This window comes from Coloeus monedula (genome assembly GCF_965178545.1).
Source record: "Coloeus monedula genome assembly, chromosome: 1".
NCBI lineage: Eukaryota > Metazoa > Chordata > Aves > Passeriformes > Corvidae > Coloeus > Coloeus monedula.
This window is the reverse complement of record NC_138781.1, coordinates 59,149,040-59,176,129: the sequence shown is the minus strand read 5'-3', so window position 1 is coordinate 59,176,129 and position 27,090 is coordinate 59,149,040. Positions and strand designations below refer to the sequence as shown.

General features: G+C 38.2%; 1 protein-coding gene across 2 annotated transcripts in view; it reads left to right on the top strand.

The window, feature by feature from the left end:
• Positions 1-27,090, top strand: part of LOC309574709 (solute carrier family 12 member 7-like) — a gene marked incomplete at its 5' end in the record, with an annotated part of 72,749 nt that overhangs the window by 42,771 nt on the left and 2,888 nt on the right. The window contains 9 exons of one of the 2 annotated variants that reach the window (XM_082284535.1): positions 482-580; positions 2,453-2,572; positions 4,235-4,339; positions 6,461-6,629; positions 9,121-9,316; positions 13,319-13,488; positions 13,639-13,770; positions 15,952-16,059; positions 25,160-25,341. In XM_082284535.1, the coding sequence (XP_082140661.1) occupies positions 482-580; positions 2,453-2,572; positions 4,235-4,339; positions 6,461-6,629; positions 9,121-9,316; positions 13,319-13,488; positions 13,639-13,770; positions 15,952-16,059; positions 25,160-25,341 (1,281 nt within the window). Of the gene's footprint in view, positions 1-481; positions 581-2,452; positions 2,573-4,234; positions 4,340-6,460; positions 6,630-9,120; positions 9,317-13,318; positions 13,489-13,638; positions 13,771-15,951; positions 16,060-21,527; positions 21,636-25,159; positions 25,342-27,090 lie in introns of those variants that run through there. The other variant, XM_082284536.1, reaches the window with a different exon arrangement.

The following is a 27,090-nucleotide window of genomic DNA, read 5'->3' as shown; positions in this document are numbered from 1 at the left end:
GGTCTTGAATGCTAATAAAAATATGTTCCACTTTTAAAAAAACTTGGATTTTCAAATAACAATTTCTGCTATTTAAGTAAAGTGCATCTAACAGAGACAGAAAAAACAATTCAACGTTTTAGAATATGAATAGAATTTTATTTTATTGACGGTGTCCAGAACATGATACCATCTGAGCTACTATAGAAAGAGGAGAAAATCAACTCTGTCGCAGCCAAAAATGATACACCATGATTGTCAGTTATTTGCCGCATTTGTTTCCAAAATACATGTTTGAGGTTCTATATTATGGTGATACCATATTTTGAGGCCTAATAGTCTATAAGTAATCTTAATGTATGTCTTGTGTTCTCTTGGCCACTGTAAACACAGTGCGCAGGAAAATGGATACATTTCTTCCCTTTTTTGGATTCTGTTTACATTTTAAAGCACATTTGTCTAGTACATTTCTTATTAGAAAATGCTCTTCCTTTCTTAACAGGTTTTTCCTTATGTGCTATATGTTTGTAAATCTGGCTTGTGCAGTCCAGACACTTTTGCGAACTCCCAACTGGAGACCTCGTTTCAAGTATTACCACTGGTAGGGAATATTTCTTCATTCAAAAGGGTTAAAACTAACTATACACCCTAAATTGTTGATTTTATTGCAATAATAAAACAAAATCTCCTTTCTGACCTAAATGAGTTAGAGCATAATTTATTTTCATGTGTTTGGAATAGCACCATAGTAATAACATTAGCCACATGTTTTCATGATCAGTGTTGTTGGTTTGGAAAAGGGTTACAGGATGACATTTTATTCTGCTTATAAGCCAAGAGATCTTCTGAGTGAAAATGGGGATGAAAACCCATGAAATCTGAATTGTATATATACTTAAGGAGAACTGGTAAAAGTGTTCAGGAAGGTTACGACAATTTTGATTTTGGTTATGCAAAAAAAATACACAAACCCAAAACTTCTACAGAAAAAAATCTCATTCAATATACATCAGTTGGCTCATTGATGATGTGATGACTGGTTTTAAAATATGCTTTGGACATAGCGTTTGGTAACTGAAGTCAACCTTTTAAAAAGTGAGTAAAGATCAATAACACAAAAGGTGAAAGTGTGGGGGTTTTGTTTAGTCTTTTTTAAGAGGTTAAGAGTTTAAACATTTCAAACTAAGATTGGGAAACGACTTTATTTTTTTTTTTTAACTGTATGTTAAAAGTACATAATTTAATTTAAAGTAATTCTATTGAGAAATTTTACTGCTAATATAACCTTAAATACTAGAGCATTTAGTAGATAAGCTGCTGTGATTTTAGGATGTAAGAGCTGCTTATGATTTTTCCTTTCCAAGAGTTGAGTGAAAATGAAATGTTGCAGTTTTAGCTTTGAAAAAACTTGTTGAATCTGCTCCATAGTTACATACTAGTTTGACACCTAACCCTCCAGAGACATGCATTTGGCAACAATTCATTTTTATATTTTTCTCAGAGACATCAGTGAGGCAGCTGATTCACTGTGTGACTACTAGCCAAAGCAGGTGTTGGAATGTTCAGCTGCAATTGGGATGACATTTTGTTTTTTGAGCAAAAGTAGAGTCTTAGATTAATTCAGACATAAAAGAGCAGCTATTATTTATTTAGACAAACTACAAGACTGATGTGCTCAGAACTGGTAGAAAGCATTCCCTTAGTTTAAAATTGAACTCAATGTACTAAAGAAGAAAACTAAAGGTACCAAACCAAACTTGGGTCTATTGACACTCTGTCAGTATAGTCAAAGCTACCTCTAATTTGGAAATTGGGTGAAAATGAATTTGGGAGGTTGTATGTGACTAAAAGTATACACAAAACTGTCCATTTTGAAATTATTTACATCTATACTTGATAATAAGTGTGGGCAAACCAGGCATATAGACTTAAGTCTGGCAATACTTCTGTAATTTTTTCAGCTTAGTCATTCTTTCTTTATAACTTTTAGAAGATTGTTTTCTGTATTCTACTGATTTGTGTTATTGCTGGAGAGACAGACCACAACAGAAGTGAGGAATAGAATTGATGAGTCAAACTGAATTTAAACTAATCAACTATTTTGGTGGAAGTAACAAAGTTGTTTATTACTGTTAGAATTTTTTTAGCATAAATTCAAATCAACAGTAATAAGTGATAATGTGTTTTGAAACAGACCTTACTTGGAGGTATTGATGAACTTTCAACACTGACAAATGTAGTAAATCTATTATTATATCTAATTTAGATGTATTATTTATGTCACGCAAAGGTTCAGAATGCAGTTTTTTCTTATAAGCTAAAATTGGGACAATGTATTTTTGCTTTTATAGTAGCTAAAAAATAGCCTTTGAAGGAAGAAAGGCCTTTCTGGAAGTTAACTTAAATAAGAAATTATTTTTGTAGAACATTTGCATGCCTATTTAAAAAAATGGAAAAAAATGGTTTCTTTTAGGACTCTTTCATTCCTGGGGATGAGTTTATGTCTTGCCTTGATGTTCATTTGCTCTTGGTACTATGCTTTGATTGCCATGCTAATCGCAGGATGTATATACAAATACATAGAATATAGAGGGTAAGACCATATATCTTATTTATTTTATATTTAATAATCTTTACTATTCAGCAAAAAGCTGTTTTATATGAAAGAGATACAACTGAAGTAATAAAGTTCAGAGTATTCTTTGAAACAAGGTAAGATCCTATCTCTGTTAAGGCTTGTAAGTTTTCAGATTTGAATTTCTCTGGAAGCTCTGTTCCAAACTTTTCAACGGCCAGAACTGACAGAAGTAAGAACCAATAAGTCTGGGAAACTCTCATTGGAGCAGAGATGATGGTGTAAACTTTTGGTACTTCACGAACATTACCTCTCAATATCAAGCAGCAACTATTACAGAACTGTAAATTATTATTACCTTGTGAAGAAGCTCAAACTCTACTTTTTTTTGGTGTGTGGACTTGATTACTTTCTAGAATTAAGCTTTAAATTGCAACATACTTTGCACTGTATGCATTTGTCAAGAGATACCTGTAGGACATGCTGAGCAACGATGAGTCTTAAAGAGCATGCTGTGTTCATAAAAAAAACTTCAAAAAACTAAACCAGCATACAACACAAAAAAAAACCCAACTAAACAACATATACAAACACTACAGGAAATTATGATCCGTAAATGTGCGTGCTATCCCTTTCTAAGGAAAGATACCCTATGCTGAAAGAAAATAGTAAGATCTTGGAGCAGGAAATTGAAGCTAGGCCACTTGTTTTGATGAGTGATTAAGCACAGCTCTTAAGTGGATCAGCCGGTATAAACTGTTCCACCCTGTGGATTCTCCATCTTTTAATATCTCCATTTCCAGATTAGATGCTTTCCTGGATTTTAACATCTCAATTTACTGGGGCAATGATAAGGAAATTGATTTCCCAATTTTAGTGAGGAAGTCAGATTAGATGGTAACAGTTCTGCTTGCCTGTATTTATATAGGCGCATACTTAAAATTATGTGTAATTCCAAATTCGTATATAGGTTCTACAAATGTTGGCACATACCAGGACATCTACCTTGTTGAAGGAGACGCTTTGCTAGAGGTAGCAAAGTTCAGAGAGAATTCATGAGGGAAAATTGGAGGGAGGGTGGGCAAGGGAGATGGACCCCTTGCCATTGTAGAATCCATTCTCCTGACCAGTTTCAATCACCAATATTCTAATATTGGAATTAAAAGGACTGGAAAATGTAGGGAGATTGAAAGTGGTCAGGAGAATGGATGGAGCTTCAGACTTTCTGGGAGAGAAGCTGGGAAGGAAAGAAAGTGGAAAAGGCTGTAGTGGTGGTGCTGAGGGCAAGATAGGTTACTAATCCATGTGAAGTCAAGTTTCACTTAACTAATTTTGCTGCTTTACAATAATTCCTTTTAACTATCCTTCATTTATTCATTCTAGTGCTAAAAGGCAACTTAAGTAGCTCTCACCATTACAAAAATGCTTTTGAAGTATGAATAAACTAGACCATAGTAAATATTTATAAATACAGAAAAAATTACCTTGAAATGACCTGAAACTGCTTCATCTTGGTTAGTCTTCAGTCTTGATTTAAATCTGCAAGACAAGGTTTTTTCATGCATTCATGCAAAAAAAAAGGATCATTTTTTACCTCCATTATCCTCCACATGAGAAAAAGTATTTGATTCGTATAAATAAGTGGGACCCTGTTAACTGAATCTCTTTTGTATCCTGAAGAGCGGAAAAAGAATGGGGTGATGGAATCCGAGGATTGTCTCTGAATGCAGCTCGCTATGCTTTGCTTCGTGTTGAAGACGGTCCTCCTCACACCAAGAACTGGAGGTAGAGTCCTATGTTTTTCAGGATCGCATAATTCTTGAAATATGTAAATATGTTGGGAATACTTCTGGTAAAGCAGTGAAGTAAAGATGGAGTGAAATTCACCATTAAAATAATGTTTTAACTTGGGCATGGCAATGATGTCATTGCAATACTACTATTTTACTGAAATGGATTGTGACTTGTGGTCAGCATCTAATCAGCTTTGCTGGAAGTATGGGCAAACTAACTAGAACTGAAATCCATATGGTGTTGACATGGTTTGCAAAAGTGCAGAAGATTTGAAATGTTTGATTATTTATAGATTTTTCATATTCAAAGAAAGCCTTATCTTTGAATCTCACTGTCTCTACAGAAGAAACACTGTACTTCCATAAGTGCAGGTTTTTTTTTTTTTGCTTCTGTATATGTTCCCTCTGAAATACATTGTACAAATCTACAGAGGACCCTTTATTTGTTTAAATTCATTTTTGTGGTATACTTTTTATATAGCTTCATTCAATAGTAGCACTTTCTAAATTGCTTGGATACCATTAAAACAAAATCTCACGTTTTACTGTAATGGCGTTAGATGTTCACTACTATTTTTGCAATATATTTTTTTTACTTGTTAAACTCAATTCTCCTCAAAGCCAACATAAAAAATTACTTAACATTTAAAAACGAAAGACATTTGCACATTGTCCTTTCTGATGAATGTAATGTGATACTTTAATTCTTGTCACTGCTCAGTGACAGTATCACAGAGTGCATGCACATGCAATGTTCTGTTGTCCATCAGTATAGTGGCATTGTTTTACCATTTGTCCTGTGACTGATGAACTTGGCATCTCAGAGACACCAATGTAATGTAGTGTTGACCAGCCTGTTAAGTATTTGACTGCTTCAGTTCCAAATGACTTACCTTTCTATTGTGTCAATGTAATTGCTAGAACTGAACCATCTTGTTACAACTTAAACTGTGCTAGTTTTGAGGTAGGAAGTATGATCCAACTCTTCATCAGTCTTTTGAATTTGTAGCAATGACAGGAAATGTATAAATGTTGGTTTGGGAAAAGTAAGTAGATTGAATATTGATTAAAGGAAATAGAATGCATTCTCATCTAGTATGCAGTTGAAACTGAACTTCAGGTACTCTTGGTATGATTAAGGGGTTGACTGTCCTTTCGGATGGATCTACGCAGGTAAAGGAATGGGTCGTTAAGAACATCATGAAAATCCAGAAGGATAACTGCAAGTTCAGTACCCGGCACAGGCATATTCAGAGCAGTGATACAAGACTGAGAAGCTGCTCTGGTAAAAAGGACCTGTGGTTCCCAGTAGATAGAAATCCAGGAGCGTGTCTTGGCAATGACATGCTGGACAGTATTGACAGCAGGATAGATAGTCCACTGAGAAGTAAATATACTGGGAGCATTCATTAGAATACATTTAGAATATATCTTCCATGTTTAGGTGCTGAGGTGTAGGAATGACATAAACTCCAGTAGATATGACCACAGGTCGTGGTTGGAGCACAAGAGCATATTTCCTCTGGGGAGAGGCTGAGGGGAGCTATGCTTATTCTGCTTGGAGGAGGCTGAAGAGGAGCCTAAAAGATGTTATAACTGACTTATAAACATTTAAAACCTAAAAGAAGGTTACTAAGAAGATGGAGTCAGATTCCCTACAACAGATTAGGGTAGGAGAGTGAGAGAACATGATAAAATAATTAAGCATTGAAGAGGTGACCCAGAGGGGATAGGTCTGTTTCTAGAGGTTTTCCAAATCCAACTGAATGGAGCAGTAAACAATGTGGTGTGCATTCAGTGTTTAGTCATTTCGAGCAGCAGGTTTCACCAGATGACATTGGAAGGGTAAAATAACTGTGATTTTATAATTTTCTTTGTAAAGCTGGTCTTTAAGAGAGCTTTTCAAAATGACATTATGGTGGCTTATGTAGTTATTCTGTACCTGAACTGTTGTTGCTATTGCAAATTATGGCTTACCTACTTAGTAGTTGACTGTTTTCCATTGAATTAAGCAATTAATCTGCATTTTATTAATTGTTAATTTTAATTTTCCAGTTCTTCCTGATGAATGTGTGTGTGTGCACTTAACTTTTTTTTTTCCTTTGTTTGGCAGACCTCAACTTTTGGTCTTGTTAAATTTGGATAATGAGCAGTTAGTGAAACACCCTAGATTGCTTTCTTTTACTTCTCAGTTGAAGGCTGGTAAAGGACTGACTATTGTGGGTTCTGTGCTTCAGGGAATCTACTTAGATAAATGTACAGAAACTCAGAAAGCTGAAGAGGTATGTAAAAGAGAGCTTGCAAATACTTGTAATTTACCTTAGTATTTAAATGTTGAATCTGGATCTGGGTAACTCATACATTGAATTAGAACAGACTGTTGTAAAATATTGAATAAAACATCTATTTTTACTATGAGCGCAATCAATGATTGTAAAAAAAGAATGGATTGGTGTATGTAGCAAAATGTTTTATAAAATTTTCCAATAGGATGAGGCAATACTGATCCTTCCTAACTTTTTCTTTAATATTGAGAGCCTACAATCAAATTACATAAAATAAAAAACAAATTACTCAAGTTTTAACAAATTGCCTTATAAAGAAAACAGCACATATTTAACAAAAAAACTAATGTTTAACTAATAAATGCAAATGTTTGGCATAATATCATTCTCATGATGTGATTTTCTACAGTCTTCTAGCAAAACATAAGAGAATTAGGATTAGGCACAGACTTTGCCAGAATACTGTGAACAAGATCCTTCTTGAGATCCTTTGTTTTATCTTTCTATCTATCCCATATCTCCAGAGGAAGTAGGATGGGTAGGAAAAAATAGTAAGTTGTCATAGAATTTAAAATTATATCCAGCTGTGCTTACAAACACAATTGAATTTAATTTCAATGTTTCTTTAGTAATAATAATTGTATTTACTGGCCTATGCAAACTCGCCTACTCCTATCTTTTTAGAGTGGGGAAACATTTGGAGAAAGTACCATGTTTCCTGTATTGTATTGAAATGTCCAAAAGTAGGTTTTGATTGCCATTATATCTTCCAAATTGGTTAATTTCTGCAGTGTTGTTCAAAGGAGTACCAGTTGATATGTCTACCATTTTGATCCAAATAGTCTTCAAAGCTGTGTAAAAACACCTGTGATTTTTTCAGACATGGTATCTCTTAAATAGATGGGCATTTAAAATCTTGAAATGGACTAGCTAACATAAAACTGGGGGGAAATGGGCAGTTGGCTCTTTTTTTCTCTTGGTATTCAGGTTTATCCATAGTGGTTTTTAAAATAACAAAGTAAAAAGACAGATGACCTATTTGACATCACATGAAAAAGTTCTAAGACACCATTTAACTTGAAAACAAGTTGAAAAGTCTAGCAATGCTATATTGTAAAAGTAGTTGTTACTAAGCTGTTGCTATCATCATGTGTGAGTAGAAAACAAGATGAAGAATGCAAAATCAGGCCTATGAAATAAAACAGAAAAAAACCCTTTAAACAGAAATTGTGTACTCACAAGAATTTGAAATGTTATCTCTAGATGGCCTAACTTAGCTATTTTTCTGAGAGGTGGAAAATTAATGAGTTTAAGGAAGGCCTAATCCATGGGTTCTCTAGCAAGTCAGACCTGGTGTTAAGATTCAGGAAACTACTGCTTTTAAAATGGAAATGAAGATGAATTGAAAAAGTTTTAGCATCTGGAGGCCTCATTGATTCTGGAAAATTTAAACTGGAAAGTGTTTCTAGGGGACCTGTAGGAAATAAGGGATTCTTGTGTCTGTCTTTAAAAAAAAAAAGCATCTATTTACACTGATAAACCCTCACAGATATTTGCACAGACATACTTGTTAGCTTTGCTAGCAAATTCTCTGAAGACTCTTTTTTCTCTATTAAATGGAGTTTCTGATCTGAAGCCATACTGAGGCAGTGATCCAGTCTGTTCCTGATGATTTTTGACAGATTTTGGTTTTTGTAAAATTCAAAATATTGATATATTAGTTCTTCCTTCTGAAACATGTTGATCTCCCACATGAGTCACTGATAATGATGGAGGGGTTAAAAGTTATTTAATCAGAAAATAATAAATGCCAAAGCTCATGTTCCCTAGTCAAGCTTGATATTGGTTTGAATACTTCTTTTAAATTACCTGGTTATGTGTCTTCATGTTTGTCAGTGTTTAAATGGAGGAGAGCCATGTTGAAATTAAAGGGGTACGGTATATTTAATCTGGTCTGTTTATCTTGTCATTATTTGGACAGTGCCTCCAAGTGTCTCCTGCACATCTGTTTTTCCATGTTGGGAGCTGATAAATAATCAGCCTCTTAATGTCAAAGGTGTTTAAGGAACTTTGGCAGCCTCTTCTTCTTAAGTACTTGGCATCACACTTCCAAACCCTTCCAATTCCAAAAGAAAGGACCGATCATTCCAAACATATGTTGTTTTGTCAGACAGTGGTTTTGACTTTACCTGAAGCAGTGTTGCTTTATTTATCTGTGTTTTTACTCATGTCTTGTTCATTCTTCTTTGGAAATAAAAAGCTGAATAATTAAAATAATGAAAAAACTGTGTGATGTCTTTTGGGGAGGTAGCAATTTGGACTCTAGTTCTCATAGAATCATGTTTACTCTTTTGGAATTAGTGATTTCTTCATGTTGGTTATACATTGTTGATAAATTTTTTCTATTATTTAATGCTGTTATTCCTTCTGGTGTTAATTATCAGTGTTGATGATTTTTATTTCCCTGTGTGTAATTTTCCTATTGCAGAATGTTAAGGCCTTAATGGGAGTAGAAAAGACTAAAGGATTTTGCCAGATTGTGGTGTCTCCTAACTTCAGAGATGGAATATCCTATTTGATTCAGTCAGCTGGTCTAGGAGGGATGAAGCACAACACGGTCCTGATGGCATGGCCACAGTCGTGGAAGCAGACAGAAAATCGTTTCTCGTGGAAAAATTTTGTTGGTATGTGTTTATTGACCTTCTCATTTGCATTTGTAATTCAACTGTGTAACTAGTGTAGTTGCTGTGTGGAGGAAATGTGCTACTGAACATGTGGTGGACAATTGAATACTTCTCCATATCTGATTTCATCTGGAGTGGGCTTTCTCAGCCCTCTTCAACCATGGCATTGCTTTTTCATCTTCTAACCAGGTTGGTCACTATAATCAGTGTCATGGTTTAGGAATGCTACTCAGCAATTCAGTGCTCCCACTGAGACTTTCCAAATCACACTGCTGCTTGCTTGCCCCTCTTCCTCTTTCCCACCCCCCTTGTGCTGGGTTGGAGAGAAAAATTGGAGGCACAAAAGGTAATGATCACAGGTTGAGATAAGAACAATTTACTGGAAAAAGCAATGATATAAGAAAATGAACAGTAAGAGCAACAGTGCTAATAACAAAAAGTATACAAAAGAGAGTGATTCACATGCAAAAATGTCCACCGTAACCACAGCCATGCCATCCCAACCACTCCCTCTGGCTCAGAACCATGCCAACCAGCCATTCCTTCTGGCTTTTAACCGGTGCCATGCTTATTCAACCAGAAGAAGCCCCTTCTCCTTGGAAGAGACTCCCTTACCCTGATGCCCCTGGCAATGACCTGAGGTGGTATAGAATTACCTCTGGGTCCTAGCCATGCCCCCTCCTGGCTGTTGCAAAAATTAACACTGTCCTGGCCAGAATCAAAACATTATCCACCCCTTATTCTATATCATTTATGTCATGCCCAGATCCTACACCTTCCAACTAATATATCTATATATGTATATATACACATGAACAAGTACCACTTCCACAGTCAATATCCATTCCTCCAAGATGTCTCTTGAGTTCATTTAGTCCATGACTGTGGGTTCTATCTGTCCTAGGTGTCTTGCAGGGCAGGAGAGCTGGTTACAAGCTGCATCAGGAGCTCACAACTGGTGTATCTATAGTAGTCCATACTTATTGTCCATGGTTAAGTCCACTTCTCAGTCACAAGCCCATCAGTATGTTGCATCTCTTTCCTGATGACCTAAGATACCATGGGCCCACTGAGCCAGAAATAATTCAACCTATGTTGCCAGTCCGCATCCACCTGAGAGACTTCATTCTTGGCTGCCCAATGCACTTGTCTGTTGTTGTGATGTTCTTCGATAGCCTGACTTTTGGGTATGTATGCATCTACACAGCATGCTTTTACAGCTGCCTTTTCTACCCAGGCAGTGATGTCTTGCTACAATTCAGCAGACCAGGTGGCTTTGCCTCTGTGCTGCCAGAAGGTCATTTTCTATAGTTCTAGCCACTGCCACAGAGCATTTACTTAAAGCCAGCTGGATGGCATTGAGCTCCACAACCTGATTTGATCCACCTTGTCCCTCAATAGCTTCTGTGACTCACCGCATAGGACTCCATAGAGCAGCTTTCCATTTTCCATGTATCCCTACAATATGACAGGGACTATCAGTAAAGAGAACATAACACCTTTCATTTTCCAGTAGCTGATTATATGGTGGGGCCTCCTCAGCATGTGTCATCTTTTCCTTCTCTGATGTTAGTATGAAATTTTCAACTTTGGACTAGTTTGTGATGACTTCCAAGATCCCTGTGTAATCGGGGTTTCCTGTTCAAGCTTGCTGTGTGATCAGCGTGACCCACTTACTCCATGTAACGTCAGTGGCGTGATGTATGGAAAGGATTCTCCTTTTGAATATTCAGTCCAGCACGGGCATTCAGGATGCCAGGAGGAGCTGTACTTTAGTGCCAATCACTTCTGAAGAAGCTTGAATCCCTTTATAATATCCAGTTATAATGCCAGTAGCCCTTTTTCAGATGATCTTCATGTTGTTGGAGTCAGATATCTGCCTGAAGCACTGTTTGTTCTCCTTTCATTGACATCAGTGCCAATGAGTTGGCATACAATGATGGCATACACTGTACAAATTTCTGCCATGTGGATTGTGTACAATGAGCCTCATCTGGATCTACAGGGGACTGTTTGTTATTTGAATCCCTATGGATTACCTTCAGCACAGCTAGTTCTCTCAGGTACTGGATACCTTTCTCCATGGTGTTCCACCTGCTTAGGTGCAGTACTAGGTCATCCTTGCAAAAATACCTTTCCTTCATGCTTGACAGCAGTTGCCTCCAGAGGCTGAGTGTTTCTGCCTTCTTCCCAATCCCCTTGCCAGTGCTGGCATCCCAAGTCTGGGATCTCAGTTGCTTGGCTTCACTACCATCTAGTTGCATATCAGCAGCAATATCCCAGCATCAGAGCAGCTAAGTCACTAGGGGCTCACCCAACTGGTGGCTGAAATTTTTTTTGCATATCTCACAGCTCACCTGGAGATAGGGATTGGGTGATTATCTCTGGCCCTGCCTGTTCCTCCTGTTGTGAGGGCCCTCCTTCCTCTTCATACCTCACTAAGTGAACTGATTTTGTCTTGGATTTCTTTTTCTATATAGGGGCAACTGCTACTGGCACAGGTTGTTCCTCTGGTTCAGCTGCAGTTTGAGTGGTTACAGTGCCTGTCAGTCTGCTTTCCTCCTCTTCCCCCTGAGACTGCTTTCTAGTATCAAGGAACGTGCAGTAAATAGTAGCCAGGGCCCAGCACGCTGCAAAACTTCACACCTCCCTGGAATTGCCGCAGCATTTTTCTTTCAAGTATTCTGTCACTTTACCAGGGTCCTGTAGTTGTTCAGGAGTGAAGTTCCAAACCATTGGAGCAGAATAATCCTTCAAAAGCCCATTTTCTCCCACCTTCCTTGTCACTCATGACCCTTGGGGCAGATCTCTGAATAACATCCCTAGAAAACTCCTTCACTCTAAACATGGTGTAGACTGAGGACACATGGCAGGCTTATCACCAAAAATATTATTTCCTTAACATCTAAACGGAATTCAGAATTCTCAAAATGTAACAGGCTGAAGGGGGTGGAAAAGGCCAGGAAAAGGGGGTGAAAAACTGGGGAAAATCATCCTCCCCTGATCTCCCCACAGAGTGTGTATGATTAATAAACATGCAAAGGTAGTGCCCGAGGTTAAGAGTAGGAGAGCAACATTCAAGATACATCCCAAATGACCCTTGACGTTACCGTGTCATAAATTGACATCCCATGGTACATCAGCAAAGAAATCCTGATCCCTCTTGCTACTCTGAAAAATATCATGAGGAGTGCAGACAGGAATATATACAGGATTAGGTAAGACTCCCACATAAACAGACCATGCAACAATGTGACTAGTGGCTCTATACCTAAAATAAAAAATGCCTGGATCAAATTTGTTTCCAACCTGCTCTGGGCAGTCTGTTGTTACCTCAACCCATTGTGCCTTACCTCAGATACCAAATAAAGACTTCTGTGGTTTAGGAGTAGTACTCCCCAGTTAAGTGTTCCCACTGACACACTCCAAACCATGCTGCCACTCGCTCACTTTTCCTCTTCCCCTGTGGCTGGTTGGAGAGGAGAATTGGAGGCACAAAAGGTAAAGACCGCACGTTAAGAACAACATACTGGATACAGCAACAATGTTGATAACAAAAAGCGTACGAAAGAGAGAATAATGCACATGCAAAAATGCTCACCATGGAGCTCCACCTGATTGCAGCCATGCCACCACAACCACTCCCTTTGCCTTGGAACTGCTGCCACCCAACGACTCCCTCCACCTTGGAACCGGCACCATGTTTATTTGACCAGAAGGAGCCCCTTCTCTTGGGAAAATACTCCCCCCTGCTTCCAGCAATGGCATGAAGTGGTGTAGAATAACCTCCGGGTCCTAGCCACACCCATCTTTGCTACTGCAACAATTAACCTTGTCTCGGCTGGAACCAAGGCATGCAGGTCTTTTGCCAAGATACCTAGGATATTCCTCTTTTGCCTCAGCAGAATCTGGGAGGGTTGAAACTTTTGAATTATAAACAAAAGCAAAATCTGTGAATGAAAACTAGGAGTTCTTGATTAAATGTCTTGTTTTCCCTTACAGATACTGTACGAGAAACAACTGCAGCTCAACAAGCACTTTTGGTGGCTAAAAACATTGACTTATTTCCAACAAATCAAGAACGTTTTACTGAAGGAAATATAGATGTGTGGTGGATTGTTCATGATGGTGGTATGCTGATGTTGCTGCCTTTTCTCCTTCGACAGCACAAGGCAAGGACAACAGAAAATGGCTGGGATTTAGTTTTCTAGCACTGAATGGTTCTAAGCGTATCTAATTCAATATTCCTTCACGTTGTTCAAATTATGCATGGTAGTAGCAATCACCATGTTACAAACTGTTATAATGTATCTTTTTGGTAGGTTTGGAGAAAATGTAAAATGCGTATCTTCACCGTCGCTCAAATGGATGATAATAGTATTCAAATGAAGAAGGATCTTCAGATGTTCTTATACCATCTTAGACTGAATGCTCAAGTGGAAGTTGTTGAAATGGTTTGTTACTACACATTTTTAAGGTGCTACTGGGACTAAACTTGGGAAAACAGATTTAGCTTTTTTCAAATAAAGAGACTTTAGCCCAAATACAGAAATGGAAAGATTCCAGACCCACAAAGAACAAGAAGTTAAGCATCGTTATCTTACCATATTACAATGCTAGTATACATGGTGGTGAGTTTAATGGGTTTGTCAAGCAGAGTTTGAGATGTTTGATGTGTTAATTCTTACTTTATTTATGAGGACTAGTCCATAGAGCTGGTTCATTCAGGAAGGAAAAAGCTTGAATTTTTAGCAAGCAGTGAAATGGAAGGCTGAATGTGCTTAATCTAATAAGCTATGACATATGGTATGAGACAGGATGAACTTGTCCATGTCTCCAACTGCTGGAAGAATACCTCTCTGGAATAAGGAATCCCTAGTCTCGAATGAGAGTTGTTTTTGGCATCACCAGCCTCAGCCAGCACTGAACAGCAAGACAGTATAGCTACAGTTTCACAAGTCAAGGTAGTGACAAAATGAATTTTGTAACTTTTTCCTTTTCTAAATATGGGTCATAAACTGTTTAAGAGGAAAGGACTAAAGCTATACTCTGTCTAGGTCCACTTTTTTTGGAAACTAAGGATGTAATTTCCAGCACTAAAAGGTGACTAGCATAACACCCAAAGTAAGGCTTATGGAAAAAAAAAACCCAACCAAAACTACTCATTCTGAAGTGGGATGAAGATGAGTAAACTGGTTCAAAACTTCTACCACCACTAGTTTCTAGAATCACCAGAAATTATTAAAAAGATTTATCATGCTAATCAATCATAAAACAATTTTAAGAATTGTTTTAATTACTTAGGAAAAAATTACATGTGAAAGATTTACTGTTCTTTGCTTAGACTACTAAATAGGAAAGTCTAAAAAGCTGTGGCATGTACAGTTGAAAGAACACAGAGTGCCATAAAAAGGCTCAGCCTTGGTTGGATTTTGAGCAGAAGACAGTATAGAAAGTTGTGCTGGTTTCAGCTGGGATAGAGTTAATTTTCTTCACGGTATGGGGCTGTGTTTTGGATTTGTTCTTGATTAAATGTCAGGGTTGATAATATAGAGATGTTTTTGTTATTGTTGAGCAGGGATTACATAGAGCCAAGATCTTTTCTTCTTTTTGTACTGCCACACTGACAAGGAAGTTAGGGGAGGTTGGGAGGAGACACAGTTGGGACAGATGACCCAAACTGACTAAAGGGATATTCCAGACCATATGACATCATGCTCAATATATAAGGTGGGGAGAAGAGGGAGGAAGGGGGGAATGTTTGCAGTGATGCCGTTGGTCTTCCCAAGTAACCATTATGCATGATGGGGACCTGCCCATGGGAAGCATTGAATTAATTCCTTGTTTTGCTTTGCTTGTGTGCACAGTTTTTGCTTTTCCTATTAAACTGTCTTTATCTCAACCAATGAGTTCTCTAGCTTTTATCCCTCTGATTCTCTCCCAAATCCACTTGTGGGGGAGTGAGTGAGAGTCTGCATGAGCCTTGGTTGCTGGCTAGTGTTAAACCACTACAGAAATACAATTTATTCTTTTCTGCTGTGGGTAATATTTAATTCTGGGAATCTTCCAGAGGATAAGAGATACCTTACAAGTCAGTGACAACACAGGTGACTGCTGTAGATTTTTATGTTGCATTTTAGTTTTGAGCCAATGTGAGAATATATTTCAGAATTTTTTCCTAATGGCTTCTGTTTATGAACATTTCTCACTGATGCAAGGATAATGTGTTATTTGTGCCTGTGGACAGTTTTTAAGGAAACAAGTGTACACACATGCTTAGGTGGCAGCAATGCAGGCCCAGTTTAAATAACTGCTTTCAACTCTCACTTTGGCAGCCTAGTTGGAATAGAATAGTGGAAAGTCTGTTCCAAGTACCTAAAATTTAGATAAAACAACAATAATATTGTTACAGTAGGATAGTTCACTAGTTCACTGTATGAAATTGCTGTTTGAAGATTAAGTTTTAAGAATGAGGACAGAAGTGATTGATAAATTATATGCTTAGGATTACTCTACTGCCATGAAAACATCCAGGACCACTGAATGAATACAGGTATGAGAGATACACTGTCTAAATGTTGTTCTTCCAAGCAGTACGTTTCTTCTGGTGTTTCTAATGCCAATTTCTTTTGCAGTTTGAAAATGATATTTCTGCGTTCACGTATGAGAAGACACTTATGATGGAACAGCGATCTCAGATGCTAAAACAGATGCAGCTTTCAAAGAATGAGAGGGAAAGGGAGGTAGGAACTTTGACTTGACAAGATGTTCTGTGAAAAATCTGAAAGTACTATCTTTGGGCTGTGGCTTCTAATCGGTTTCTAACTAGTTAAGAACTTTCATAACTGCACTCTGTGTTTCTCTACAACCAGTTTTACTTGTTCGCCGGTTTGGACAAATTTGGAAATATATCCTCTGAGAGAAGGCAGGTTACCACCACCCCTCCCCCCACCAGGTTCAGGAAAAAACTAATTTTCCTCGAAGAAAGTGAAAGAGATAAAAACTATTTATTTAACAAACACACCAGAAGACAATAAAAATGCTAAATAATAAAACCTCTCACTGTGGAGAGAAAAACCTGGGAAAATTTCAGAGTCCTTCCATAGGTAGCCTCTCTCTTCCTCCTCAAAGCTGGGACGGGGTGGAGCCCCCTCCTCGAGGGCCTCCACTTCTCTGGAAAAAGTCCCGATGTGTTCTGATGTTGAAACAGTCCAAAAAAGAGGGGAAAAAAACCCCGAAGTCCCAGGAAAGCAAAGTTCAACTCTCTGTCTCTCTGGAGAAAAAGTAGCTGAAAACTGGCTGAGAAAGCAAGCAGAGTGCTTCCCTCCACTCTCCCTCTGCTGCCGCAGCTGAACGCAGAGAACTGTCTCTATCTCTGCATCCTTGAAACAAACTGTAAACTGCTTTGAAGAGTTTGCTTGTTTTTTTGTTCTCTCCCCCCTCTCAGGCTCAGTTTAAAGGCATAGAAAGGCACAAAATTGATTTCTGGGCATAGGGCAGAGATATGGGATATAACATCATAAAGTCACCCCAAGACAACTTTCAACATTAAAGTTATGTGGGAAAAGAAATAATTTTTTATTTAAACAGATTTGAAGAGTTTTCCAGTTCTTGTTGAGTGCAAGTGTTAATTAGCAAAACATTTGAGCATCAGTGTCAAATATATCCAGTGCCTTTCCAAACTTGACATCAGTAGCTAAGATTCATGGTTATACAACTGGACTTATTAGCTTTGATTGTGATTTGGTTTTAGGATTATAGAATAATTTAGATTGAAAAAGACCTTTAACCTAACACTGCCACATCCACCACTAAACCATGTCCCTAAGTGCCATATCATATTGTTTAAATACCTCCGGAACCTCAACTTCAGCCACCTCCCAGGACAGCCCACTCAAATGCTTGATAACCCTATCCGTGAAGAAATTTTTCCTGATGTTCTATCTAAACTTCCTCTGGTACTACTTAAGGCCATTTCCTCTTGTCCTGTTACTTATTACTGGGGAAAAGAGACCAATCCCCCCCTCACTGCAACTGTCTTCCAGGTAGTTGAACAGAATGAGAAAGTCCTTCCTGAGTCTCCTTTTCTCCATGTTAGAGAAGCCTACCTCCCTCAGCCACTCCTCATATAACTTACAAATACACCATATTACACAATATAATACAAATTTGTTCAAATCACACTGAATTTTTTTTTTAGTTTCTGCATTATTTTGAATGTTTTATGAATCAACTAATTTCTTTCTGGAAGCAAACTTAGGCCAACAATCTATAATCCTATTGTATCAAGATGGAAATGCTGTTTTTGCTGCTCCCCTATCCTTACTATTTTGCATATTTAGTAACAAGCTTCGTTCAGCTGTAATTTTATGAATATTTGTAACTTATAAGTCCTTTCCTTTTGGCTTGTGCTTCTACCCCCTCATATATTCTGCTAACTCTTTCAGTATTATCAAGACTTTTTAGCGATGTAGAAGATAGTGAATTCTCTGGTTTTGCCATCACAGAAACTATTTCCATCCCGCGGCAAATAAGAGAACTCTACTGTGTTTAATTGCTCATTTGTAAAACAGCTAGATTCTTTTTCTTGTGGCTTTTCTTTTTTGCTGTTAATACAAGTCCAAGCAGTTTAGGGTTTTTATGGTTTTTTTCCTTTTATTTTTCCTCTTCTCTCGTTTCATTTTTCCCCCTCACAGGATTTTTTTAAGGTTCCTAAAGATGCCTGCTATTGTTACAGTGATGTGATACTGTAAATCCTCTTTCTTATCCATGTCATGGTAGTTTTCTTTCAATTTGAGCCTGCCTAACATCTTTTCAGTAACAAACCAAACTTTTCTGTACATCCTATTCAGTCTTATTGTTTCTTTATTGAACAGTAGTATTTTTCAAGTGGAGTTTGAGTGATTTATCTATTGGAGATTTTGGAGGATTTAACTTCCACATGAATAATAGGACCTAGTGCTCTGTAGTCTATAGCACATCAATTGCAGAGGAGATGAAAGAATTTCTCCTCAGCTCTGAGCTGGTTGGAATCTGGACTATACTTCAGAGTTGTTTGCTTGGAAGTTTTTATTTCTTTCTATTCCTTCCATATAATTTTCTTTATTACTCACTTTTGTCTGAACTTTACCATCACCATTATAGCTTCAGTTTCTTCTTTCTTATCAAGCAGGGTAAAACCTGAGTGTATTAGTTTAAAAAAACAGTCTAGTTTTTTGTGGGCGGGAGAAAGCTGCTCAAAGCTTCTACTATGTCTGGCACAGAGCCAAGCGCTGAAGGCTCTGACGATGGGCAGGTGCTGTGACCAGCACTGGGAATGCCCATGCGGCCGGGGTGGCACAGCCAAAAATGTGCGGCCAGAGCCCTCCTGGGGCCAGGGGAGGCTGCATGGCCGAGGCCCTCCCGAGGCCAAACCCCTCCTGAGGGCAGGAGCAGCGTGCCCAGGGCCACCCATGTGGTGCCAGCAGGGACCAAGTGGCCAACAACAAAAACATGGCAAACAATTCCCCGACATGGAACACAGTCGAGATCAACCTTTTTGGCGTAGCGAAGCTCAATAAGAACTTTTCAATTGATAAAACTTGAGAACAATAATACCTACGGACAACAATTTTCGTCTGAGTCAGAGAAGAGGAAAAGTGAGGACATGTGAGGAGAACCAACATGGTGTCACTGAGGTCAGTGAAAGGAGGGAGAGGAAGGAAGTGCTTTGGGCATTGGAGCTGAGATTCTTCTGCAAGCTGTGGTGAGGAGTATGATACAACAAATTATTTCCCTGTAATTCATGAAGTGCATAGGGGGGATGCAGAGATCCACGCTCAGCCCATGAGGAAAAGTGCTCATGCTGGAGCATGTGGATGCTGAAAAGCTGTAGTCTAGTGAGGAACTCGAAGAGAGAGAGCAGACCCTTTCTTCCAGAGATAAAGAGCCCTTGCTTCCGAACTAGAACAGCTTCTCCTAAAAAGACTAAACCCCATGAACTAAAATGACCCACGATGTGCAGTATTGGGAAGACTGCAGCATTCATGGGAGGGAGTCATGTTACAACAGGTCGGATGGGCTGCTATTTGTGAATGTGAAAACCATCCTGGAAAAGTTCACAGAGAGCTATCCCCATGGGAAGGATCCCACGGCACAGCAGAAGGAGGAAACTCCTTTCCTTAAGCGTACTGAAGGAAGATTTTTAGGAAGTGACAAAGACTGACCAAAACCCCATGTTTTTGTCTCCTTGCACAGTCAGTGTGAAAGAGGGAGGGATTGGGAAGGAAAGGTGTTTTAAAGGTTTATTTTAGTTCTCATTACCCTTTTTACTTTTAATTCTGTTAACAATAAATCTTCTTTATACTGTTTGAGTTTTTGTCACGGGTTCGGTTTGTAACTGGGCGGAAACACCAATTTAGTGTAGTGGTTTGGTCCAAAATACTCATTACTGTTTATCTGCTGTGAGATAAGAATTAGGAGAAATGCAAAGCAGGCACCAAACTTGAAAGAATATAAAGTTTATTAACAGACCTAAAAGAGGGAAGAAAAAGAAATTATACCACCTTCAGAACTCTCCTCCTCCTCCCACCTTCCTCCCTTCTCCCACTGACAATGTGAAAAAACAACCCTTAAGATGTTCAGTCTGTTTACCACTTCCATAATAACCTTGTTTAGTCCATTTAGAAAGAGAAGTCTCTTCTTGCTCATGCTATGAAAACAGTATCACAACGAGACAGCCGCCCACTTCCAAATATTGTTCAGTCCATTTAGGAAGAGGAGTCTCTGCCTGTGTGTGAGTCCTTTCCCCCCGACTTGCAGCTTTTCCCGCAACTGCTTTCGAGGGTCCACTCTTGAAGTTTTTTGGGGTACAATTTTAAGGTTGAGCCATTCAGAAACAAAAACAGAGGCCCTTCTCCTTCCCTGGGAGCAAAGGGTCTTCATCATCTTCATCGTTAAGACTATCTCTGGGAGCATCTCTAGGTACTGAGGTTTTCTCCTTTCCCGTTTGGAGCAAAAGTCCTCATCTGGTTCATCTCTCCTTGTCCAAACTTCTCATGAAATTACAGCTGTGTCAGCATCTGCCTATCTCAGCGCAGGTGCTTTTGCTTACGAGTTGAACACTCCACCCCCCATATCTTCATGAATTACAACAGGATACTCTGATATATCATAGCTTCACAACAGAATTTCAGCTTTAAGCATCTCCTCTCTCTCTTCCCTAGGGTTTTCAGCTCTTCACAGCAGTAAAAGGGTTAATCTCACCTTGGCCTTGCAGCTTTGCAGCTGGAATGTTGAATTTTTCTTATCGCAGTGGAGAGGAGGGAGAGCCGAGCCGCTCCGGCTGCCCACGGCAAGGCAGTGGGGGTGTTCCACGGCTGGAACAGGTCCATGGCTCCAGGATGGCCGTGGCCCAGCCCAGCCTGGCCCAAGCAGGGTCTGGCCGGGCCCGCTGGCCCCCACACGGGGCCTGCAGCCACCTGTGCCAGCGCCGGAAACGAGAGAGAGCTTGGAGGGGGAGTTTGCCTATTCTTAAATGTGGATCACAGAGGTGTTCACAACTTTAAGTGGCTTAGAGAATTGTCCATGTTCAAACTGGCCAGCTGATAGGTTCTATCAGTTCCCAGAGGAAACTGTAAGCACCCCTTAGCAAGGACGTCCCTTCCGGGACTATGCTTGCTAACCTATGGCAGTTTTGAACCTGTTTTGCCTTAGAGTGGTTTTTCCCCTAATCCTTATCTCACTCATGAAGTTTTTGTTTTAATTTCCCCTCCTCTGCTCAGCTATAGCAGAGGAAAATAAGTGGATAGTTTTTTGTGGGTGCCTGGCTTCTAGTCAGTGTCAAAACCCCAACAATTGTGGTGGAGACATTCAAAATACCACTGAATTTATTTCAGCGTCTGAAGTAAAACCCTTGATAATTCCAAGAACCCCCAGTATTTACTGACTTGTCTAAGATTAAAAGTCATATCTATGTATTGTTTCTGATCAGGATATCTAAATCTACCTTGTTCTTTTGTATTTTCATAAGAAAATGTGGATAATTTTTGTCCTCTGGAGCTACAAGATGAGTAGATGTACTCAGTGTGCCAGGCCCATTCTTACTCTGATCATCTTTTCTTAAATGAGCTGAGCCATTCTTTTCATGTTTTTGCTGACCTCCAGAACATTTCGTTTATTAATATCTCAAGTTCAAATTAGCATTGCTTTTCTTTTTATTGTCTGTCTCCAGGCATTCAAATATAACGTGGTATTCCAGCTTTGAATGGTGAGTGTAATTTGGTTTCCTGTTACCACCAAGATTAGTACTTTAACCTCACTTTAACCTGAAGTGGATGCCTTCAAATGAAGCTAAGACCTTCTCAAAGAGGTGCATTTGGTTTTGTACAGTGTTCTTTTGCTGTTTCAGTCATAGGCCTGCTTTTGTCCCTGAGCAATCACCCTCACCCTTCCTTCTTCTGTCACTTTTTAAAACTAGAACTGATTTGATCTTGCCCTCTGGGTTTTCTTGTAGAACAGGGCATCGAGGACTCACCAGATTTTTGTTTACTTTCTTGGAAAACTTGGTCAAATTGCTTCTGCTTGGGTGTAAATATAACATGTGCCTGCAAAGCTTAAGATAGGTAACTTAAGTGTAGCTGGCAAACATTTATTTATTTGACTTTGTCAATAGCACTACTGTTGGGGTTCCTCCCCCCTGCCATGGGGTCCTGGGAGAGGGGACCCTGGGGTAGAGGCATGGCCTAGGCATGGGATCTCCCTGCTCCCTGGTCATGTGTACCCTAATCCTGTTCCCCGTTGGTTATTTTGTGTTCCCCTGCCTGGGGAGGACCCTGGTTGTCCTGTGATTGCTCAGTTCTTCAGCAGTCCCCTGGCCATGTGGCTGGAGAATAAAGATCTCTGAAACTTCTATCAAGAATCGCTCCCTATTTCTTTCCACGGGCCTCACTGTCTAATGCAGGAGACCCCACTGCAACATGCTACAAAGGGGAAGGAAAATGTAGAGCCTCGCTCACTTTCTTGCTTCCCTTTTTGGTGGTTGTTGACTTTTTTCTCTGGTTAACCCTCAGTAATGACTCTTGGGCCAGGCAGTGATAATGGGACCTGTGAGAAGGTAATAATCCTTTCCCCACCAAATTGTGTTGGGTTGTGATGTTAGGTAATATTGGCAGAAATTTGGGTGCATGCACGTGAGGAGCAAAATTATAGTTTGTGAATCATTAGATTTTTAAGGTTTTAGGTTTTTAGAGTTGGAAAGTAGCTTTCTCACATGCTTTAATTTTTTTCATGCTTTTGTTTGTAATTGAGTAAAAAAATTCACCTGAATATGTATGTGTACAAAAGGATGTGACCCTCACAAACAAGTGAATATTTGAGCTTCCCATAGAGACTGAAAGATTCAACTGGCTTGATGTTTTCACAAATGTCTGTAAAGGGACTTCATAACTGACTACTAAACATTTTAAAAAGAGCCGTATAAGCTGATACCACATCTCATCTACTGAAATGAAGAAAAATATGATACCTGCTTTTTTCTGTAGACTTTTTTTTTTGTCATTGGTAACATTTTTGTCCCAGATTCAGAGCATCACAGATTAATCTCGAGGCTCAATTAGAAGAAAAAGCTAATCCAGTCCATGGTCCAAGATGCTCAGGCACTGCTGACTAATGATTACCAAGCGGAAGAGGTAGTTGGACATAGTGCTGACTAGACATATTTTCCATTGCAACACTTGAAATGCCACTACTGCAAACTGAACTACACATGAACAATTTAATCATTCATTGTTATGGAGGAATTTTTAATATTTTTTTCTACATTCATTATCTTAACCCGTATTTCTTGTCTCTAGATGATGCTCCTGCGACATGAACTATATTCTCTTTCTCAAACTTACTTTCCGTAAAAGAAACACATTTCTGAGATTTCCTGTTTTCTTAAGAGCCAGAAGCAGGGTGTTACATTAATAAACATATTTCATGCTTTCACAAACCATTGACTTCCTTTATAGTTTCTCTGTTGAAATACTGAAGATTCGCAGAGACTGTATTGATATACTAGGTCTTTTAAGGAGATTTCTATGCTTATTTGCAAGCCATTATTAACCTATATATGTCATTACTGCTTTCTGCATGGTGACAGTGAAAGGAAATGGACTGAAGTAATCAATGAGTTTAGAGTGCACTTGAAGAGTTGCTCATATCTAAAATGTGTAGCCTAGTTTGTAGAAGTGCTATATACCATTGTATTTCCCTTTCATCATGGAGTGAGAGAGCAAAGTGTTGTGTTTCATGAATTGAATTTGGTATCAAAATAGCACTAACTAGAATGTGGTTTTGTTGTGTTTGCATTTTTATAAATGTGTATTATAGGTCCAAAATTTCTCTTGGTCTCACTGTCTTCCTAAACATGGCAAATTTTCTTCCATTGAAGTATAGTTGAACTGAACTCATCTTACGGTTGTTCCTTTGAAATTTTAGTCCATCAGATATTGTTCCATGGTATTTATAATATTGGCATGTATTTGTTAGCTTCTTTCATTCTCGTCATAGAATTTTATTCACAGGAATTTCTGATTTATGGCCTTGAATCATCATTTAATCATCTGTGAACATAGGAAGACCATCAAACTAAGAGATATTTGTATGAACCTCAGAAATTAACTCTAGAATTTGGGAATCCTGAAGGATAAGGACTAGGAAATAATTTAGGGAATATACAGAAGCTCAAAGGCATTTAAAACCACCTGCAATTACAATTTGTCAACCACTAGAGGAATTGCTTTTCTGAGATGAAAGAAGTATTCTCATCTGCTTGGGTTTTATTCATGCTTTTTATTGACCTGCATGAAACTCTTAATCAACGTATATGTGGAGGGACCATGATGATGTCTAACATGTGAATAATTGGGGTTCCCAAACAGAACAGGAGCTTCAACTCATGATTTAGTAAGTCTCTGAATAGCCTTCAGAACTTTTAAATAAAAAGCAAACAAACAAACAAACAAACAATCACAGGAAAAAAAGAAATACCTCCTCCAAAACAGAAAACAAAAAGAATCCTGCCCCCAAATACCAATTCATTTATAATTTTCAGAGTCTAAGTTACTGTATTTGTGTTGCATTTGATGGAAATAGAGAAGTCTATGAACAAAGTATTGTGAGGGAAAGTAAGTAAATAATGTGCTAAATATTTAATCTTTCTTTTCTCCAAAGAAGCAAGGGGAATGGAAAATAGAAAACACAATATTCTTCCAACATGCGCTTTTGTGTTCTTGAAGTTGATTTGAGTTTCTACTGTTAAAAGGGAAGAGGAGGCCCCTTCATGGCTAGATTGGTTGGGTTTGTTATGTAATATACTCTTGCAGGCATAAATAATCTAATTTAATAATCTAAATCTACAGCTAGCCTTCAATTCAGCCAGTCCCATACTGGCGTCATGAGAGTCATGTGGTAGTTCAGCTACAGGCATGTGAAATGGACAATGTTTACAACAGTATCTGTGAAATAATGTAACTCAAGAACAATGAGAGTACTGGCTTTCAAGTTTTTCATTGGCAAAATGCCCTGATGTTAATAAAGTACTCTCTGGTGAAATTCAACTTCACTTGAGTTCATTACAAAAGTAATGTTCCAGGTAAGATGTAGTCTTGCAAATATAAACAATTAAGTACATTTTTACAAGCAATTTCACTTCATGCTAAAGTCACAATAGTCTCATATTTGTTCACAAAGTAAGGTGCATTTTTCTTTAACCTCTTTGGTTCTCCTGCTGTGAAATTCCTTTTCAAAATTTTAATAATGTGTAATTTGAAAATGCTAGTTTTGACTGAATCTTGGGGTGATTATTTGTTTTGTGGCCAGGCACAGCTGATCCACGATAGAAACACTGCCTCACACTCTGCTCCAGCAGTTGAAGCAAGTGTGGCTGCTGCTGTGCCAGAGAAAGTGCAAATGACGTGGACTAAAGAAAAGTTTGTAGCGGAAAAGCATAAAAACAAGGATTCAAATGTGTCTGGCTTTAAAGATATTTTCAACATGAAGCCGTAAGTATGCATGTGGTATTTGGAGCTTTTTATTTCATTGTGCGTATTTTAATGGGGGGAGGGGTTCTAGTTGGTTGTTTTATCTGGGTTTTGTTTTTTAAGTGATTCTGCTTTATTTAAACTTGAATACAAAAATAATCTTTTCATGCACTTCACTTAAATGGCATCCTTATAAAAATAGTATGTACTTGGGTAGAACAACTGTAAAGAGAATGTTTTGAGTGAAGTTTAAATATAGCAGACTTCAAGCTGTAAACTCAACATCTGGATTGTACCAGAAAGCATATATGTTAAAAAGCTTAATGATAACTTCTTCTTTCTCCCTCTGGGTGAAAAATTAGTGTATTTTTGTTGTGTTTGGTACTAGAGGGAGTACCAAAGAAGCAGATAGTCTTTCAAGACACTTAGGTTGTGGTTTTGATTTTGGGTGCATGTTTTTTGGGTGTGGGGGGTGTTTTATTGAACAAAGGAAGAGAGGGGGAGTTGGGGTTTTTTTTTGGTTGGTTTGCTTTTTAATGGACATTCAGTGCTCATCCTGTAAATTAAAGTAATATAAAACTTGTGTAAATATGTATGTCTTGCTATATTAAATATTTCCTGTTTTAAATATTCCCTAATGTCTTCTTCTTAGATAGATAAGAGCTACTCCTTGTGTCAAACCAATGTAGTAGACACAAAAACAATGACAGAAGGAAATCAGTTTGTTTGTTTCCTCATGTTGTGATTTTAGAAGAATAGCTTAAATTATTTTCTGCACATGACCAAACCAAAACTGTGGATGTCAAGGGAAATCTTAATATCTGAAGAAAATGTATCTTAAATCTAGGACTTTTGGGCAATGCGGTTAGAAAGCATATTTAAAATCAGTACCTAAAATCCTAAGTTGGTTTGTGGATTTGCTTTGAGCTCTTTAGAAACAGTTTGCGTTCTGCAGATTCCAAAAATTATTGTGGTCATGCTCTAAAGCATTGTCCTGGGCTCCATTATACTCTAATCGTTAAAGGCTTTTAAAATTAGTATCTTTGAAATAGTTCTTATCACTACTTTAGAATTGTGCAAGACACTGATTTCAGATATTATTATTTTAAAACTACAATGTGTAGTTGGGTAGAAATTACAGTTCAAACTTGGTGTGCCTGTACAGTATATTAATATTGTTGACTTAATAATGTACCTGATGGCATAATTTTTTTTTTCTATGCATTTGCTTCCCTTTCACATAGAGAATGGGGAAATCTGTAAGTCTAAATTTCACTTCACTTAAACAACATAGGCTGGGTTCTCTGGTTCTTGTGATCTTTTACATTTTATGCATGTTTTTAAATCATAATTTGCAATGCATTTATTCTTTTGTTCCTTTTTTAATATAATGTGATATAGCACGTTGCTGAAAAAATATTCATCATTGTGACTTGTTAATGTTCTCTTAAGTATTATCAGATTTCTATTCAAGCTAAGTCACAAAACATGTGTTTTAGTTTCTGTAAGAATATAAATATTGACAGTACTCCTCTGCACCAGCATAGTATTTAGTGTTCTAATTAACTACATTTAAAATTGAATATATTTTTATTCTGGAAGAATAGCCTCTCATTGTGCTATAACTACTTGCACAATAAGGAATATTTGTTCCCAAAGGGAACTTTCATGTTTCGTCAAAAGTCAGTTCTTGCCTGCCTTCTACCAACCCATGCATGTGTAGAAATAACATAAGTTCAGACATATATGACAGCACACAAAAATGGGATA